A 17984-nucleotide genomic window follows, 5' to 3' on the forward strand; every position below is an offset into this window, starting at 1 on the left:
TGTTTTACCATTTGCAAAAGAAGCAGTCAGTGATTTGATCTCGTTCCATGCAGGTCAAAGTAGTTCTGAAAAAGTGAATCAAAAAGTTTCAGGAAAGGCTGCTCACTGAAAGTCCACTTGTTAGACAATAATAAGTGAGATGAAAATTGCCATGCTAACAACTGATACTCTCATGTTTTATTAACATTTGTTGAACAATTTAGAAGAGATTGTTCATTGTCCATCTCGGCATAACAGTATATACTTGGTGTTACATTAAGAATTTGCTTCTAGCTGTTCTCCCCTCACACTGACTATAAAGCTGGCATATTAACATACATGACTGAAGAACTGTAAAACAAGGTTCTGTTTCAAGTATGGTTCAAAAACAGAAAGTGCACTGTCACTGGATAAAGGAATAAGAGTGCAGAGAACATACAGCTGGTTCCTTAAAGGTGTTAGCTGGAAATATCGCTTCCTTTTCTGACAATACTGCCGGCAGCTGCACGGAGTTAACACACACTTCACTGCATGGATTAGAATGCAATGCTTAATGGCCCTCATTTTTATCCTATGGGAAATTTAACAATAACTTCATTGACATCTTTTAAGTAGTGAATGGAAAAACAGTAGTTTGATGAGATATAAATATACTGATAATTGGAACAGTAAACATTTTGACTGACCTACAAATTAGTATTACTGTACAACTGAAAAAAAAACAGTACTTTAAATATAACTGTAGTGTAAGGTCTAAAGTATTTTGCCAGTTCTATCATTTTGTAATTATCATGTGGTACTTCAAGAAATTACATACTGTTTCATAAAGGGGTATCTTAATTTGGAAAGGGGACTATAGAGATGCAAATATGCAGTGATATTTCTTTTATATTTTGAGCATTACTGTGTATTTCATTAAACTTTTAAATATGTGTAAATGTGAGTCTGGTTCAAACATTGTTCAAAAATAGAATATAAGTGCATTGACAATATCACTGTCAAATGAGTAAGAATGCAGGGAGCCTACTTCTGGTACATTAGGAATGTATACCTGCACAGAATATTTGAATATGGAATCATTATCATTTGATGCCAGACAAAACATTTGTTTCTTGTAGTGGGTAGTAGGCTATTGACAGCAAAAACTAAGGGTAAAGAAACTCCCAAATTGGTGCACTTCTGGAAGCATTTTTTTTTCTTATTTGAAAGTCAGATGGATAATTGTTTTATTTTTCATCCTGTACACATTTCTTCATTTGTGACATGGGCCTACAAGCAAAGGCATCCAGTACATTTTAAATTAAAATTATTATTTTAGGTGATGGTGCTGCGGTAGCATTGTCACCTCACAGTTAGACGTTGCCCGTTCAATTCTCAGTTAGAGCTTCTTCTGTGTGGCGACATGCGTGAATGGGCGTTCCTTCATTGAAGGTTGTGTGTTAGGCCCGGCAAGCCAGCACGTAAAAATCTACTGCCAATCATTAGCGGTCTGGAGTTCCACTGTGGTGACCCCTAACCGGGAAAAGATGAAAGACCACAACATTTTAACTAAATTAAAATAAAAACACTTTCATTTTCCTAATGGTACATATTATAAAATTGGAGTACAGAGATGCTTTCAAAACCATAAGCTTTTTATGTATGGTTTTAAAACATTGTCATTGTGTAAATGTATTGACTAATAGCTCATCTCCTTCATGCTGTTGCTTGGCAGATTTCTCTTAGAAATCCCATCTGTTCTTGGTTTTCTGTAATACGTTGGTTTCCTTCACTGCAGCTGCATTGAGTACAATTCATCAAAACATCATAATGTAACTGTTTTAATTGTTTCTGTTTCTGTAGCAGCTCCATGCCGTAGATGGATAAAGCCTCAACCACAATGCATGTGTCCCAAGTTCAAATAGAAGCTCGGGTGCCTGTAGGAGTAGGTGTGGGAGTGAGGCTGTCATCGCTTGCTCACCCATTCTAAGGGAGGGTGGGGAGTCTGGCTCGCCATATGAGTGACCCCTAATGGGAACACTAGGTATCTGTCCTGTGGATCACAGATCTTTCAAACCTGTGCAGCCATTTGCAATCACACTTTGAGCCGAGGGGAACTCTCAGAGGTAAGGGGGTATGCCATTGTGTATGACCAGCAATGCTGACCTGCTCCTGCCATCCAACTCTCACTATGAGTGGCTGAGCCCATGAAGGATTCTTGGACAAGGAATGCTTGTGCCTTAGGGCTGTCACTTACCCTGGGCATCTTAGCCAATTGAGTGAAGATAGAGAAGACATAGAGTTAGGTCCTACTTGGGGTACAAAAAAGAAGCAGTTTCTGTGATTAGGCACATAGAGGAATATTGATTTGTGACCTTTTATTTACTAACAGAAATACTTTGTTATCATTTTGTTGTAGGGTGTCACTCTATAGGTATACTGTTTACAAACACCTTGTATGGTTAATAGATGCATATTTTAATTATTTCTCTGGCTTTTTTATTGATATATAGCAGACACCTCTCAGAAAAAATGCCTCATTTCATGTATAGTTATACTTATTTTTATTAAATGTTATCTTTTCTTTACAGGGACTACAGGAAATGTGTTATCATTTTGTGAGACCAAAGCCCACGGCCTAGTCCACCAGAAACCAGAGCAATTTATCGTGTATAACCAAAAACAGCTTATACGGTTGTATCCTTCTGCATACAGGATAGATTCTAGCAACTTTAATCCCCAAGAATACTGGAATGTAGGCTGTCAGTTAGGTAAGCATTGAAGGTAAAATAAGTTTTAAGAAGAGTACTGTCTTTTTGTATTTACATTAAAATTTACTTTTTGATCTGTTAAATAATTAGCAACAGTATATTTTGTATCAGTTTATATAAGTTACCAGTCGTTACTGTTTATCCTACAGTCCTTTAATAAAGTACACGTTATTTCTGTATCTGCTAAACAAATAAATGCTTTTGAAGAATAGAAGATAATCGAGAAGTACTTCTGAAGATAATGGTGCTTATTCTAGTCACCAAATTTAGCTAAAAAAAAAAAAAAAAAAAACTGGTGTCAAATGAAGTTTGCATATTATGTTGTCTTTTGCAGTACATGTTTTGCCTTTTTCTGATTGTTGGCACAGTAGATGTGACTGCTTAGGTTTATTGGAAATTTTGTTATATCTAATGTATCATTTTTCAGTGGCACTAAACTACCAAACAGAGGGTCGTATGATGCAGTTAAATCGAGCAAAATTTTTGCAGAACGGAAATTGTGGATATGTGCTTAAACCTCCACAGCTATGCAAAGGTAGGAATAGACCACTTATAAAAATGCTATTTTAGCTGTGTGCTCCAAAGCAATCTAGTGATGTGAGTTGTGTTTAAAACACAAAAATTGTAGATTATTATGCAGTTAGAATTCAAACTGTAGCTTATTAATTTTTGTGCTTTGTATGACTAATCAATTACTAGAAAAATCTGCTCTGTTCAATTTGTGGGTACCTTTTTCTTTAGGTGACCTTTAGAGAATTTGGTATGCCATTTATTGTGCTTTTGTTAAATGCAGTGTTTGAGTCTGCCTGAGGGGCAACTAGAAGCAATTTTCTTTTAAAATATAATTGAAAAGTAAACTTTTTTTTGTCAAATTTATTCCTTATCGCTACTGGTAACTAGCTACAAGGCTATGGAGTATGCAGTGAATTAAAGGTGCTAAAATTGTTTCTCTTTTTACCAAATGTTAACAGAAGTACTGAGAAGGATAAACAGAGAATTATGCACCATGACATTATAATTTCTAGGTTTCCAGTACATTTTACTGCTTTTAAGTTACATAATTTGTCTACTGTCATTTTTGAAATAATATTGGGCTTTGTGTTGTATATGTAACCTCATATTCCTTACAACTTTGACCCCATAATTGCTTTATTTGCTTTAAATAATTTAAGCTTTATCTAGAGGCTCCTTTATCTGTTTAAAACTGCTGCTTTTCTGCTGTGAGAAACATTTCTGCACTTTGTTTCCCACCCTCTCTCCCTATTTGTATGCTGTTCTTATAGTTGGTGGCTTTGCAGTTGCCCACCCCTACTGTAAATTTGATCTGGGACACTCCTCCCAGTCTAGTGTCATTACCTCATTCTACCTATTCCAGGGAGAACATTCGAGATGGCCAACCCAGTTAGCTTCTGCTCCTTCTTTCCCCTTTCCACTTTACAAAACAAAACAAAACAAAAAAATGTTTTCTAAGCTTGTTTCCTGCCTTTCCTATAAGTTGTCTAGTCCAGATACAGATTTGATGTATCCAGGACTGTTTGTAAGCTTCTGAGCCCCCAATCCTTTCTGTATTGGAGGGAAGCCTTCTAGCTTAATTTTGTTTCTTAGAACTAGCCAGATTTTAGTTTCAGCACTCATTTGTTTCTTTGAGCTCAGCACTTGTTCAGAACTTGTTGTAAGCACTAAATAAGCTACAAATTACTATAGCACTCAACTTTGCTCACTTGTCTAGAGGAAAACAGTTTCTAGTACTTAACAAATAAGCACCTATCCAGGCATGTCTAAGGGTCAGCTCCCAGTGTTTTCTCCTGTCTACCTGATGAATCTGGGCATATTGGGGCAATGCAGCAATTGCCTCATGTACACAGACAACCCTCTTCTCCTACCACCCAACACTACAACCTGTGAGAGATGCACTTATATAGCCAAACTGGAAGCAAAGCTCTCTTCACCCAAGACTGGACTAGACAGTCAAGAGGAGAAGGTAAACACTTGCACCACACCACACTCAGCACATATTCCCTCAAAACCTTCACCACCAAAACACACACATAGAAACACAAAACACACACCTACATTTGGGGAGGCTGTCAGTAAAAACCTGCCCAAGCAACAGGGACCACCAAAGCAGAAATACAAGCAACCTCCACCCCCAACACAACCCAAATGACACATAGCCCACAAACTCAGTGTGCCACTCAACCACAGCCCATAAGGCATAACAACGTACCCAATAATCTAGTCATAGGTGACTCTATAGTCAGGCACACTGATGTTCCACTCACCAGGCTAAACAAGGAGAAAGTTACTGTCAGCTGCCTGTAGGGTGCCAGGATCCACCACATAACGCATGCAAGTCACTCCACAGCAAGTACAAATATGACTCTGTCATTGTCCATGTTGGTGTGAATGACCTGAGACATACCCCCTGGACTACATGAAAAGGGACATGGAGGAGCTATCTGATCTTGTAGCCCAGGCAGGTATGACCCTAGTCCTGAGTAGCATCGTGCCATCACCCAGAATGATACCACAGTACAAGGACAAAATGACTGACTTTAACAATTGGCTAAGCTTCTGGTGTCATTCTAAGGGGATCCAGTATTTGTCTGCCTGGGATGACATGATCAACAAACCACAATGCTTTGCCAGAGATGGCTTGCACCTGTCGCCCCTGGGATTCTAGATACTGGCTATGGCTCTAGCCACCCCTATAATGCCTTTTTTGTTGCTATGAAATATCTATAGTGTGCGCTGCAACAAACTTCTGAAAAAAACTTCCCTGTTAGTAATCAGTGTTCACTCTTTTACATCTTCCCCCATGTACCTGTTTTTTGATTGAGATTTTGCAAAATCTTGCATATGTTATTTACTAGACACAAGACTGGAAGTTTTATTCTTTTAAATTACTCCAGCTAGTTTTAACTGCTCCTTCCTCACTGCATATATTTTTGCTTTTTGATTACCTCTCTACCATTCTACTGTGCTTTGTGATTGCTCCGCCATTCATAAGTGTGTTAAGTTAGCCAGTTGATGATCCCCTGTGAAAATCAAAGAATGCATTTGTACAATACTCAATATTTAGTATAGATTCTTCCACGTGTTCTTTGGAGGGATCTGCAGTATCTTCTATACCCCACTACTTACTTGCAGCTGTTCTACATGTGACTTGACTCCCAGCCTATGTCTAGGATCTTGAGTACATTTGAAAACTTGGGGGTACCATTCTACAGTCAGTAGAATTTCCGATTAACCAGAAAACATACAGAACTAGTTTGCCTGTTGTATCTAGTTCAGTTCAGATTCCACCCATTTGTCACTATGACAACTGATTATATTACAAACAATAATATGAATATTTATTGTAAGATGTACAAACTCTGGTTTTGAAGGAGTACATATTATTTACTAGAGAACATTGTTGTGCTAACACATCTGCCTGTTTTTGGTCTTCCGAAAAAATCTTTCATTTTATAGTGTATCGAAACCTCTCTGGTGCTGATATTGGCTATTTTGGATGTGACTTGCAGCCATATGCAGCACTAGCTCACTCTCCTTAAGCACTGTGTTTTGTATTTCCTACCAAGCTGCTAAAGAGAATTCAGTGAATGCTTTATGATTTGTATTTTAAACTTAAAAAAAAAGATTTTTTTTGATTAATTTAAACAAGCTGTGCTCAAGCATGATCTCCTGGAAAGCAACATTTATTTTTGGCCAGTTGTTGTTTGATGACTACAAGTCAACCAAAATATATTTTCCAGATTAGACTTGTATCACCTGACCTAGGTATCATTGGGTTTTATTCTTGGTTCAGTAAGTTACCCCTTTGACTCAATGACCTAGATTCCGCCAACCTCCCAATTTCAAATATTTGATAATGAAAGTTAATGTTATTTAAGAAGAGCCAGTCTTTGCTTATTTAGTCTAAATAGAATGAATGTTTAATTAGTTTCACGCATCTCTCCTTTCTACCATCCTATTCTTTTTCTGTGCTTATAGAATTAGTTACATGCATGTTTCTTGTACACAGCTGGGCAGCTAACAGGCAAGTAAGATCAGTTAAGCTGTTTCAAGGACAACCACTGCAGTCCCTTTGAAATTATTTATCCAGTTACTAGTAACCCCCCCCCCCCCATCCATGAGGGATAGGAGGGCAAGGCTTGGGGTAAATTTGCATTTAGCCATCCATTTGTACAAGTATAATTTGAAGACAGGAAGAGAGGACGGTGATTTGCGTCACAGAAAGTGAGAAAGTGGGAACGTGTTGTAGAGACTGGGACTTCTTTGGGAGAAATGTCTGTCATGGCAACAAGTCTTCATTATCTTGCAATAGAAATGTAGCTTCTTTGGTGTTTTATTACTACCAGCCTTTCAGATCTTTGATAAATCTGTCAAGATTGAGTCATTTCCAGTTTTGGTCATCACATAGGGGTCTGCTGGAATTACAGAAGAGAAGCAGGGTGTTTAGATGTTCTGGATAACTAAGAAAGGTCATACCAGAGATTTGTTTTGTTATAAACCGCTGGGTGCTTCAACTGGTACATGCTAAATACATGCTAAAGGACACAGTATACTCTTGTATGAGCTTGATGAAGAATGAGTAGAGGAGATTGATTATGATTTTAGCGTGAGAGGAGAAGTCTTCATTAATTAGTTGTGAAAGGTGGAAGACTTTCCTAGCAACAGTAGATATACAGTGATCAAAGGAACCATATGCATGAAGGTACCTGGGTCTCTGCTGAGAGTGTCTATGTTAAGGACGGTACAACAGTACCTGTCTACTTCTAATGTTGGGTTTAGCATTGCCCTTAAGTTAAATGACAAACGCTGGCCATGCAGGTTCTGCAATTCTGGAATTTGGTACACATTCTAGTCTTGTTACAGAGTCTGCTAAACATAGCACACATCATTATACCTAGTGGGTAAGATAACACAGTCTTCCTTAGTATCGGCTTGTATCTCATGGTGCACAATTTAATGAGATAATCTCTGAAAATTAATTCACACCATTTTTGGCCTTATCAAATGACTAACAGTCTGAAGTTTTGCTTTTCCTGATATTTCTGTGCTCTTGAAGTTACTTCTATCACTAATTAGGGAATGAGGCCTGGCACATAGGGGGAAGGATGTTGTTTCACATTTGTGGTGCAGTAGAAAGCTGGTCAACCATACTGATTGTGTGTTTTCTGAGAAGCAGTATTCTGCTAGTGCCTGCACCCCACATCTCAGTAACATTTCTGACAATCATGAAACACTTAAGTTATCATGAAAGCAGCAGTGATGGAACCCGTTTCAAGAAAAGTAATTGAAGCAAACCACACAGACTTCTGCTTCTCTGCTAAGGGTATGCACATCAACTTAAAAAACTTCTAGGATGTACAACAGAAGTGATCTGTGACGCGTGACAGGTATCAAACTATGTAGCACATTCTTTGTCAGAAGAGCTACATTTTGAAAAAAGAAAACTCATTCTCAGCATGACAGCAACCAGAATCCCTCACTCAGCTTAGCAGTAATCATTGTTTCCCTCCCACATGTAGACTATCAGCAGGAAGAGTCTTGCCCTCCACAGCTGGAGCCATACACAGTCTGGCAATGACTGATAAGTAATTGTTTACCTAGGAGCTGCCAAAAAAAGTTTGTGTTTTTTGGCTCACCTTTTACTGAAAAATTACATATCAAATAGTAAACCAAAAGCACACACACACACACACACACACACACACACACACACACACACACACACACACACACACACACACACACACACACACACACACACACACTTTTTTACAAGGGAGCAAGCATGCCCACACCTTCATAAATTATCACAATAGGAAAAACTCTCAAAGTTACCAGCTTTTGGAAAAATGCAGCTCACTTCAGTGAACTCACCATAACATAAATATTCATCAAAAAGAAGTCATTCCAAAACTCAGTGATGACTCGTAAGATGATACATAACCAATCCCCACATAGAATTATGCAGATTGATATCTCCCTCAAATAAAACAGTCCTGATTGTAATGAGTATATCAGCCTCATACAAGGACACCGTTTCATCATACTTAAGATATTTAGCTTCTCCAAAAAAAGTTTACCTGGAGTGTCAGTCATGAGCTACTGTACCTGCAAACAAAACAGAGCTTGCATTGCCACCAGCCTAGTCATATGGTAAGAGTTGGCTACTTTATCACTTTGTTCTTTAATCTTTTTATTGATGCTATTATTTTCAGATAATTACTAACCTTTTCAAACTAGTCAAATACCATTGCAGTATTTAGTGCAGCTTCCAGTATAACCAATAACATTTTGATGTTTTTATTTATGTATTTAAATCTCAAAATGCATATGTTCACACTCGTCAGTATGTAGAACGTCGACATCTGTACAGTAACTGAAACCTGGTTCAAGGCTCCAGAGAGCACCCCAGCACTACCGGGCTACAACTCATACCACACGTTTCGGCCACAGAACACGGACCGAAACACAAAAGGAGAGGGTGTAGCCATATTCACCAAGGATACCTACACCTCCAGGTTAGTGGCGCAGCATGATACCTCTGAGATCATCCATGTGCAACTAACATCAGACAAATCTGCAATGCAAATTGTGGCCTGCTACAGATCATCCTCCATGACCCAGGACCACCACTCCACCTTTGTGGAGACACTGGAAAACATGAAGGTCCTACCGAACACCCTGATATTGGGTAATTTCATTTACCCTACCATTAACTGGGAAAACTACTCTAGTACAAACTCCCAGGCCCAGCGCTTTCTGGAATTCATCAACTCAAACACCCTGGATCAGCTGGTAAACTCCCCCCTACCAGAGGTGAAAACATATTGGACCTGGTCATCACCAACATGGGCGACAGGTGTTCCACACCGGAGGTCAACCCGTCACTGGTTAGATCAGACCATAAAGTAATCACTCTGGATGTCCACACCCCACCACCACCCCCAACTAAGGAAACCACAGTAAAAAAAACTTTTCTAAAGCAAACTTCACCTTACTTAAGACAGAGGTGGTAAGTTTCAAAGCCCCCACTCTAAAGGATAACGCTGCCCAAGATGCAGAAACCTTTACAGATGCACTCTATGCGCACCTACAAGGATGCATGGATCATGCCATCCCTAACAAAACCAAGACTCACTCCTCTAAGAGAAGGAAACCAGTTTGGTGGACCCCTGCCATAAACAGGCTATACAATAGAAGGAGGAAACTAGTTCAGAAAAGCAAATCTCAAGAAGGAAAGACATCCCTGATCAGTATCATTAAGAAACTAAGGTCCCTCATAAAATCATCCAAGGCTAACTTCGAAAGAAAAATAGCCAAGGATTCAAAAGATGACCACAAAGCCTTCTTTAGCTATGTTAAGAATCTAAGTGGCAACTCGCAGATATGCACTGAACTAGTGCAAAATAGCACAAAATATACTGAACCTACTGATATTGCCAATATCCTGGCAGATAGAGTCAGTGCAAACTTCACCCCCTCTCACCCCCAAAAGGGCCCACAACAATACCGGAAAAGTGTAGTGTCCTGGAAATCACAGATGCACAGGCTGGGTCTTGCACGAACTACAGAATGAACTAACCCCCCACCTAAACACGCTGTTCAACCTCAGCCTCTCCACAGGCTACTTGCCCATAGAATGGTGCACAACAACAGTTATTCCTCTCCACAAAGGAGGGTCTACAACTGACCCTGGTCACTATCACCCCATAAGCCTGACTAGCCTGGTCTGCGAGGCTATGGAGCGCATCATGGAACTCATTAACAAAGACACTGGGAACCTCCAAACACTTGACCCGACCCAGTTCGGCTTTGTTAAGAGAAGATCATGCCTACTAAACCTGGTTGACTTCTTCGAGACAGTCACTAAGGCCATAGATGAGGGAAAGGTGGTTCACACAGCCTACCTTGACCTCACCAAGGCTTTCGACACCATTCCCCACTCTGGCATTACAGAAAAACTCACCTGCCTGAACATAAACCCCTACGTCATGAGATGGGTTGCCATCTGGCTTACAGACAGAACTCACACGGTAAGAATAGCGGGCTCCAGGTCCGAGACTAAACCAGTCATAAGTGGTTCCCACAAGGCTCGGTCCTGGGATCCCTACTGTTCGGCATATACCTCTCAGAAGTACAGGCAAACACAGGAGGACTATGGATAACCAAGTTTGCTGATGACTGCAAACTAGGAGCCATAATTGACTCTCCGGCTGACACGGACCATCCTCCAAAAGTGCCTTACTGAGACAGACACCTGGTGTCAAAGTCATGGCCTCAAGCTAAATGCCAAAAAATGCATAGTCATCCCGTTTGGGAAAAACAAAACACCCACGAATTACCACATAGGTGGCAGCCCCTTTAATACAGAAGAGGTAATAAGAGATCTGGGGACCCAGGTAGATAGTAATCTCTCCTTTGACAATCATATTGCCAAAGTAGTTAGGAAATCCTTCTTTGTGGCCCATCTAATTACTAAAGGGTTCACATCTAAAAATAAAGAGGTTATAGTGCCCCTCTACTTGTCATTCATTAGACCCATCATAGAGTACAATGCCCCATTTGGGATGTACCTCACAAGACACTTCCAACAGCTGGAAAGACCACAAAAGTACCTCACCAAGAGGATTACTGGCCTCAAACATATGTCATATGCAGCTCGACTGAAAAAACTCCAGCTGTACTCAGTGGCATATCGCTTACTCAGAGGTGATCTCTGCCTGACTTACAAAGCCATGTCCAACTCATAATTGATGGACATGCTCCACCTAAAAAAATCCAAGTCCCTGCGAGCCACGCACTCTAGTGAGCTAAACCTCGCCACAACAATAAATAGAACATGCTGGAGAGATAGATTCCTGTCCCAGAGACTCCCCATGCTTTGGAACAAAATTCCAAACTACATTAGGCAGAGCCCCTCACCAACACTCTTCAAGAGAAACCTTGATGAGTGGATGGGTAACAGAAAATACACCCCTGGGATCACTTCATTGGCTCTTGCTTGACAGAGGATCAGTTAATTAATCAATGGGGCGGTGAAAGCAGACACACTCTGGCTAGGCTTATAAATGCCCTCAGGCAGATAGCCCAGGACCTACCTATGAACATATCAACCAACTAGTCTTGCGTGCTTTAATGTTACAGCCCCTCCTTTTCATTTTACTATGTTTATTTAGACATTATGATTATTTCACCCTGCATACTGCACTGCACTTTATAACACAACACTCTACTCCTGCACATTCTCATTAGATAACCTACATGTCAAATTATAAGTAATGGTGTTTTATGTCTCATAATAGAACATGCTCCAATGTTTTATCCTTTTATTAACAGGTACTCTCCCTGTTCTTTTGGTGTATTTTGTAGGAGTCCTTTTAACCCAACTAATATTAAGTGTACATTTTTTAACATACTGATTATATTTTAGACTATCCATATTTTAATCTGCTTGCTTTATAATGTTATATCTTTAATATTTAATCTACATGCACTTTTGTTTAATGTGATGTTTCTGCCTGCATTTCCTGGATCATGGCTGAAACAGTTCTCCTACCCTGTTAATTAACAATGAAATACATAAATATTTATTAGAATAAACTGAAGGTGATAAGGAAAGTAGAAAAAACTACTACTACTACTGAAGAAGTAAACAACTTTGACATTACAGCATCAAAGAAAGCATTGGGTATGTTATTACAGTGCTTTTGTTATTCTCTGTCAAATGAATTGGCATCAGCTTATTAGTTTGCTTCTGTCTAGATGAGGTTCAACACATAATGCTTTTAAGTCACGTTAGTCAATATCACTAGCAAAACCTAACAAGCAACCTTCTCCCACTAGTACCCAGTTCCTTGTCATATCCTTGTTTTATCAGGATTCTCCATTTATGGATTCTTAGAAGGTCAGAGCTCTACTGATTGTTGTTGTGAATTTTTCTTAGTGCTTGTATAAACTCTAATAGAGTACAGTGAGAACAAGGGATCCCCTGTTAGGCCATTAAACTGTACAGCTTCTTCAGAAATGGTAATATTACCATTCCATGTTATTTGCATGATTTTTTTCTAGAAAGATTTTAAGTTGGCCCATTCTTAAAAACATGATAAATAATTGCATGATTGTATACAACTGGTGAAGTACATTTGTTTAAGCCATTTTGCCCCCATGCTTGCCAGTTGTCCAGCCTTCCCCTGCTCAGTGAGCCTGCTATCCAGCAGTGAGGGTACTCTTGCCAGCACAAGAGCTTTTCCTCATTTTATGGCTCAGCCCCACCCCTTATGGTGATATGAGCACTTCAGTTACTTCAAGGGCTATGTACGCCCCCTAGTCTGTGAATGCCTGCTCACCCCACATCATGGCAAGACTCAACTGTCAAACCAAAGCCCTGTCATCACAACAGCAGTGATAGTACAGTTGGAATTACGGCCCACCTGATGGGCGTGTCCATCTTAACTTCTTGTGCTATCAAGCACCCAAGCTGCTAGTTGAACTTCGGTTAGCTTAGCTGTAATCAAGGTTTCATTACTGTTTGTTACAGGCACAGGCTGAAGGAGTGCATCTTTAGTCTTCAGCACTGTGGCATTGTGGGAAGATCTCAGTGTCACTGCTGTAGGATTGAGAGCTCAGTCTTGTCCTATAATCAAGTCTGCTTCTTACTCATAACATACCCGATGAATTGCTACACTAAATTGTCAATGTGTATGTATGTTTAATTTAACCTTGCTCTGATGTTCTGAGTTGTGGATGACAAAACACCAAGAAGGGACCACTTTACTTACCTGTTCAAGAAGTAAAAAGCAGTAAGTTGTCAGCAAGTGCTGAAACATTTGAGAAACTCTGTGTGATGTTAATGTGTGGCTGTGCAGAAGACTAGCCACATGCATATCTTCCAACTGAGAAAGCACACAGTAGCATGATGATTTTGGGTCACAGTGCAGTGAAGCCCTAACTGTCACTTAGAGGTCTTGAGATCACTTAATTCATGTGCCGAAAGACACGGCTTGTGAGAGTCAGAGGAAAGGGCTGACTCTGGCTTGCCCATTCTAGGAGAGAGAGGCAGTATGACACATTGTGCTGGAGGCGTCTAGCAGAGGATGTATCACAAGATTGAGCGAAGCAGTGCTGATCGTGTCCCACCTAGTTTTATAGTTCCTTCCTCACTGACAGACAGCAGGCTGTGATTAGGAGGGATACTCCACTAACTCACAAAATAGCCAGCAAGGTACTTAGGATGATGATCTGCCCAAGAACCCATTTTGTAGACAGTTCTCTACTTGTTGATCCCAGACCCCTGCCAGGAATGATTTTTGTCTGGGGGGGGCGCAGTCTGCACAGTTTAGTGCAGGGAGAGGGTGTTCTGGGGGATGTAGGTGATGGTAAAAATGCCACTATTAAAATAGCATAGAGTTTCTGAGGAGACAATTGGCACTGTATTTGATTTGATAATGTAAATGTTGTATTTAAAATTTGTATTTCATTCTTTAGTTGCATGCACTGGCTTCCATTTTATCTGTTGGAGTTGCTGGTAACTCGTTGAAGTTAGTTGTGAGTCATAGCTCCTCACTGCTTCACAGGTGTTTTGACTGAACTACTCTCTGTGGTTGCTTTAGATGAAGGGTTATATGGAGATTATAATGCTTATCAGAAGTTATACTATTTTTCAGACTAAAAATTAATGGACCACAATCTTTGTAACATCAATATGCATTTAAAAGTCTTTGATTTGTTAGTACAGAATATTAACATATTAGACAATTTCTGTGCTATATGAGTAATCCATATTGGTCTAAATTAACTAATTTGGGTAATAATGCATTTTAACTTACTTGATAACATTTGTGCAGACTGATGTTTAAGAACAAATTACAAACAAATGTATATGCATTAACATTGGCTCAACAAATGTAAATTCTACTATCACATTCTGGGGAGCTTCTTCCCACAGTTACCAAAATATACTAACTGTAATGTTGGACAGTCGGAGAGAGAAGAAGAATACAAAGACTGACACACACATTATGTGTTTCTCCTCTTCTGTGTGCATTTGTAGATTAGTGTGTCAGAATATTTGATTTCAGTGAACAGCAGTATGTCAACCATTTGTTCTTCACAGTAACTGACTGTAGATCTTAAATCCATTTACATACTTTACATTCCATATCTAATTTATGGAGCTGGCCTGCAAAAAGAACAAATGAATAGGCGAACCATGGGTTTTAATATTAAGGATATCAAAATAAACTTCCAGGGTGTAGTGCAAAATTGTCCATATATAATTTAGTTCTTTAAATGTTATAACTTGTCCTTACTGTACTGAGGTAGTTTCTGCTGATGTTCCACAAGGAATCCATCAGGACCTAGCTTGTTTACAGGTTTATTGTACTATCTACTCTTGCCATAGTGGTCATTTAATTAAATCTTGTTTTTGGATGTGGATAATTCTGAGAGCTTAAACATATAGTAGAAAAGAGAATCACAGATGGTCAGAGTGTATTATTGAGACCTGATTTGTGCAGATTGGAGTAATGATTTTCAAATTGGGACTACAATTTTTTATAGAAATTTGAGTGTACATGTGTAGTACTTTGGGGGTTATAAGTCCATATTTGACTGTTTAATGGTTTAATAGTCAATCTATTAGAGGTTTACTGTTGGCTTGAAGGGTCTCAGAAAAAAAACATATACGGTGCTATAATACTATAATATTGCTCAAATACTTTGTTCTGAAGAAGGTGTGAATTTATTTTGTAACTTCTGCCCCACTGTACTATACTGTTGGATATCAATAATCCATCCTGGAAGTGGAGAAGTGTCTTTTTCACAGTCTACTATTAATGTTTTGCCAAGTATTAGGTGCAGTGTGGAGAAAATCCTTCAATAAGTCCAAAATTATCTGCTTAGAGCATTCTGGTTCTGTATGCTGTCAAATTCTGCTTCGTTTACTGGAAGTCTTCAAAAGACCAAACTTACTAAAGCAGGAGATTGGGTTAGCATGAAGAGCTGTAGAAGTATTGTTGAAGAATAAATATAGAAAGAAAGCTTGGGAAATCTGCACCAATTTTGTCAGTGAAGTAGGTATGACAGAAAATGAGTGTAAAACTCCTGGCAGATTGACTTCAAGCAATAGTAACCTCAGTCTGAATAGAATAAATGTACCATTCAGAAGCCGTGGCAACCACTCTCTTCCTGAGCAAAGAGGGCTCTGATGATGGTAGAAAATTTATGGAGTTTTCCAATAACATATCTTCAATTTTTAATTGATCGTATTTTACTGTTTTTTTCACTATTTGTCAGTTAAGTGTAAACCTGCTGCACCTTACTATCAAATGTCGTCAAGTCAAAAGTCAAGTCAAAATGTGACAGTTGAATCAAATGCTGGGAAATGGTGATTCTGATAAACTTAATTTAGTCCTTCCTAATACAAGCCTTAAATAATTATGCTATTCCTTGACTTTACCTGTATTGTAATAAATTATTTAGGTTTTAATAAATTAAAGGTAAGCCTTAGAGGCATGATTCAACTTCTGGAATCCATTAACAATGCGAAGAATGCTCACCAATGTTTTGAACAAATCTGAGCAACTTAAGCCCTTTTTATGCAGAGGTGTGAGGGACAGTGTGACAGTGAGTTGTACGTCTAGCACTACATAAATAAGAGTAAAAATAGTTTAGCAAAGTTGATTTCTGCAGATATGTGTTTGCATATTAACATAGCTTATGTCTTAAATCTTGCATCTGCATTATCCTTTACTCAAGACCATCAGATATACTCTGGCAACTGTTATTTTGCCTTAGTCTGTCAGTGTTTTCAGATGTACACTCCATGTAATTACCTGGCAGGAGGTTATTCTTATGAGGAAAGAAATTGCATCTTTTAAGCTGCCAAAACACTTTAAACTTAAATTTGTTTCTGCAAAAGCTGTATTTCTTTTTTCTTAATCGTCATATGTTTGCCCAAAAAATAATTCATTCCGCAGCCCCCTTTTTATATCAGAGGGGTAATTTATTCCATGTCCATTATTAACATTTTACCATGTGTTGGTATGATTTTTAATGGTTATGAATTACATTTCTATTAGGCAGTTTTGTTTTTGGGTGACTAGATCTATTTGCTCTCCCCCACACCATAGCTCCAGCAGTCTTGGAAATTTGGAAATATTAGATGTAAATGGGATCTATTACTACCTCTTCTTCAGGGGACCACATACTTGTAAACTGTTTATTCTGGAATGATTTCTTGGTCTTTCACATGTTCAAGGAGAGTCTAACTTTTTTTAAAATATGGTTTTCCAGGAGGTTCAACTCTTGAAGGCTGTTGCCAGAATCAGTCATTACTGACTCAGTTTAATCAAACTTGACATGGTACTGTAAGAGTTGGTTAGGGACCTCACGTTAAGCTTTGCAGTAACAGATAAGTGCCCACATTTACTCTGACATCTACAGGATTGCTGATAAAGTTGATTGAAGTGTTTTATATTCCTTGCCAAAGTACTTTTTTGTTCGAAGCCTCTACCGGATTATGATTAAGAAGACTGTCTAATGCCGCTGTCTTTCTTAATACTTTTCTTAAAAAAAAATCTTTTAAGTCAATTATTGAGAAATTCATAGTATATACCCTTAAACAATTAATTAAATTTCTATTGATTTAAAAAAAAAAAAAAATATTTAGATTGATAGGACATCAGTTAAGATTCTGTCATGAATGTGTGCCATAACCAAAAGTTTCTTTCCGGCATATGTTTCTGATGTCAAATCGAGAGAATTTACCAGTAGAACAATATTTAATCACTGTGCTTTCTAGTCTTTGCTTTTCACTGTTGTGATCAGCCATTTGTGATTACATTTTTATTTGTGACATTAATTCTGGACTTCTAATGAGCATTCCATTCTTAAGTTGTTCTGGACTGGCCTCTATGTTATCAAGGTGAGTTGCCCCATAACTCTGTGTTATCTATGTTATCAGGGTGAGTTCCCCCATAACTCTATAATGTTAAGTTGTCTATCTCACCTTCGTTCTTGCTGGTTGGGATCAGAGCCGATCCTCGGCTCCGACTCGGCCATCTTCAATAGCTGTTTACTGGCTCAAGGCTACCCCTTATCCCATAATGCCTAGCGATAGCTACCCAGATCTCGTTTGCCACTTCAGCTGTGAGGTGTCGTTTTTCTGGCTCAGGCTTGTATAGAGTTTTTTGTGTAACTTTTTCACTAGAATTTAACTTTTCTAGTATTTTATTATTA

At 38.8% G+C, this 17984-nt stretch overlaps 1 protein-coding gene across 6 annotated transcripts in view; it reads left to right on the top strand.

Moving 5' to 3' along the window:
* Positions 1-17984, top strand: part of PLCH1 (phospholipase C eta 1) — a 3453772-nt gene that overhangs the window by 3122208 nt on the left and 313580 nt on the right. For all 6 annotated transcript variants that reach the window (XM_044070508.1, XM_044070510.1, XM_044070513.1 and 3 more), the window contains 2 exons: positions 2550-2729; positions 3157-3264. In XM_044070508.1, the coding sequence (XP_043926443.1) occupies positions 2550-2729; positions 3157-3264 (288 nt within the window). The remainder of the gene's footprint in view (positions 1-2549; positions 2730-3156; positions 3265-17984) is intronic.

This window comes from Protopterus annectens, chromosome 4.part1 (assembly GCF_019279795.1).
Source record: "Protopterus annectens isolate FY-2018-M chromosome 4.part1, PAN1.0, whole genome shotgun sequence".
In the NCBI taxonomy this organism is placed as follows: Eukaryota; Metazoa; Chordata; order Ceratodontiformes; family Protopteridae; genus Protopterus; species Protopterus annectens.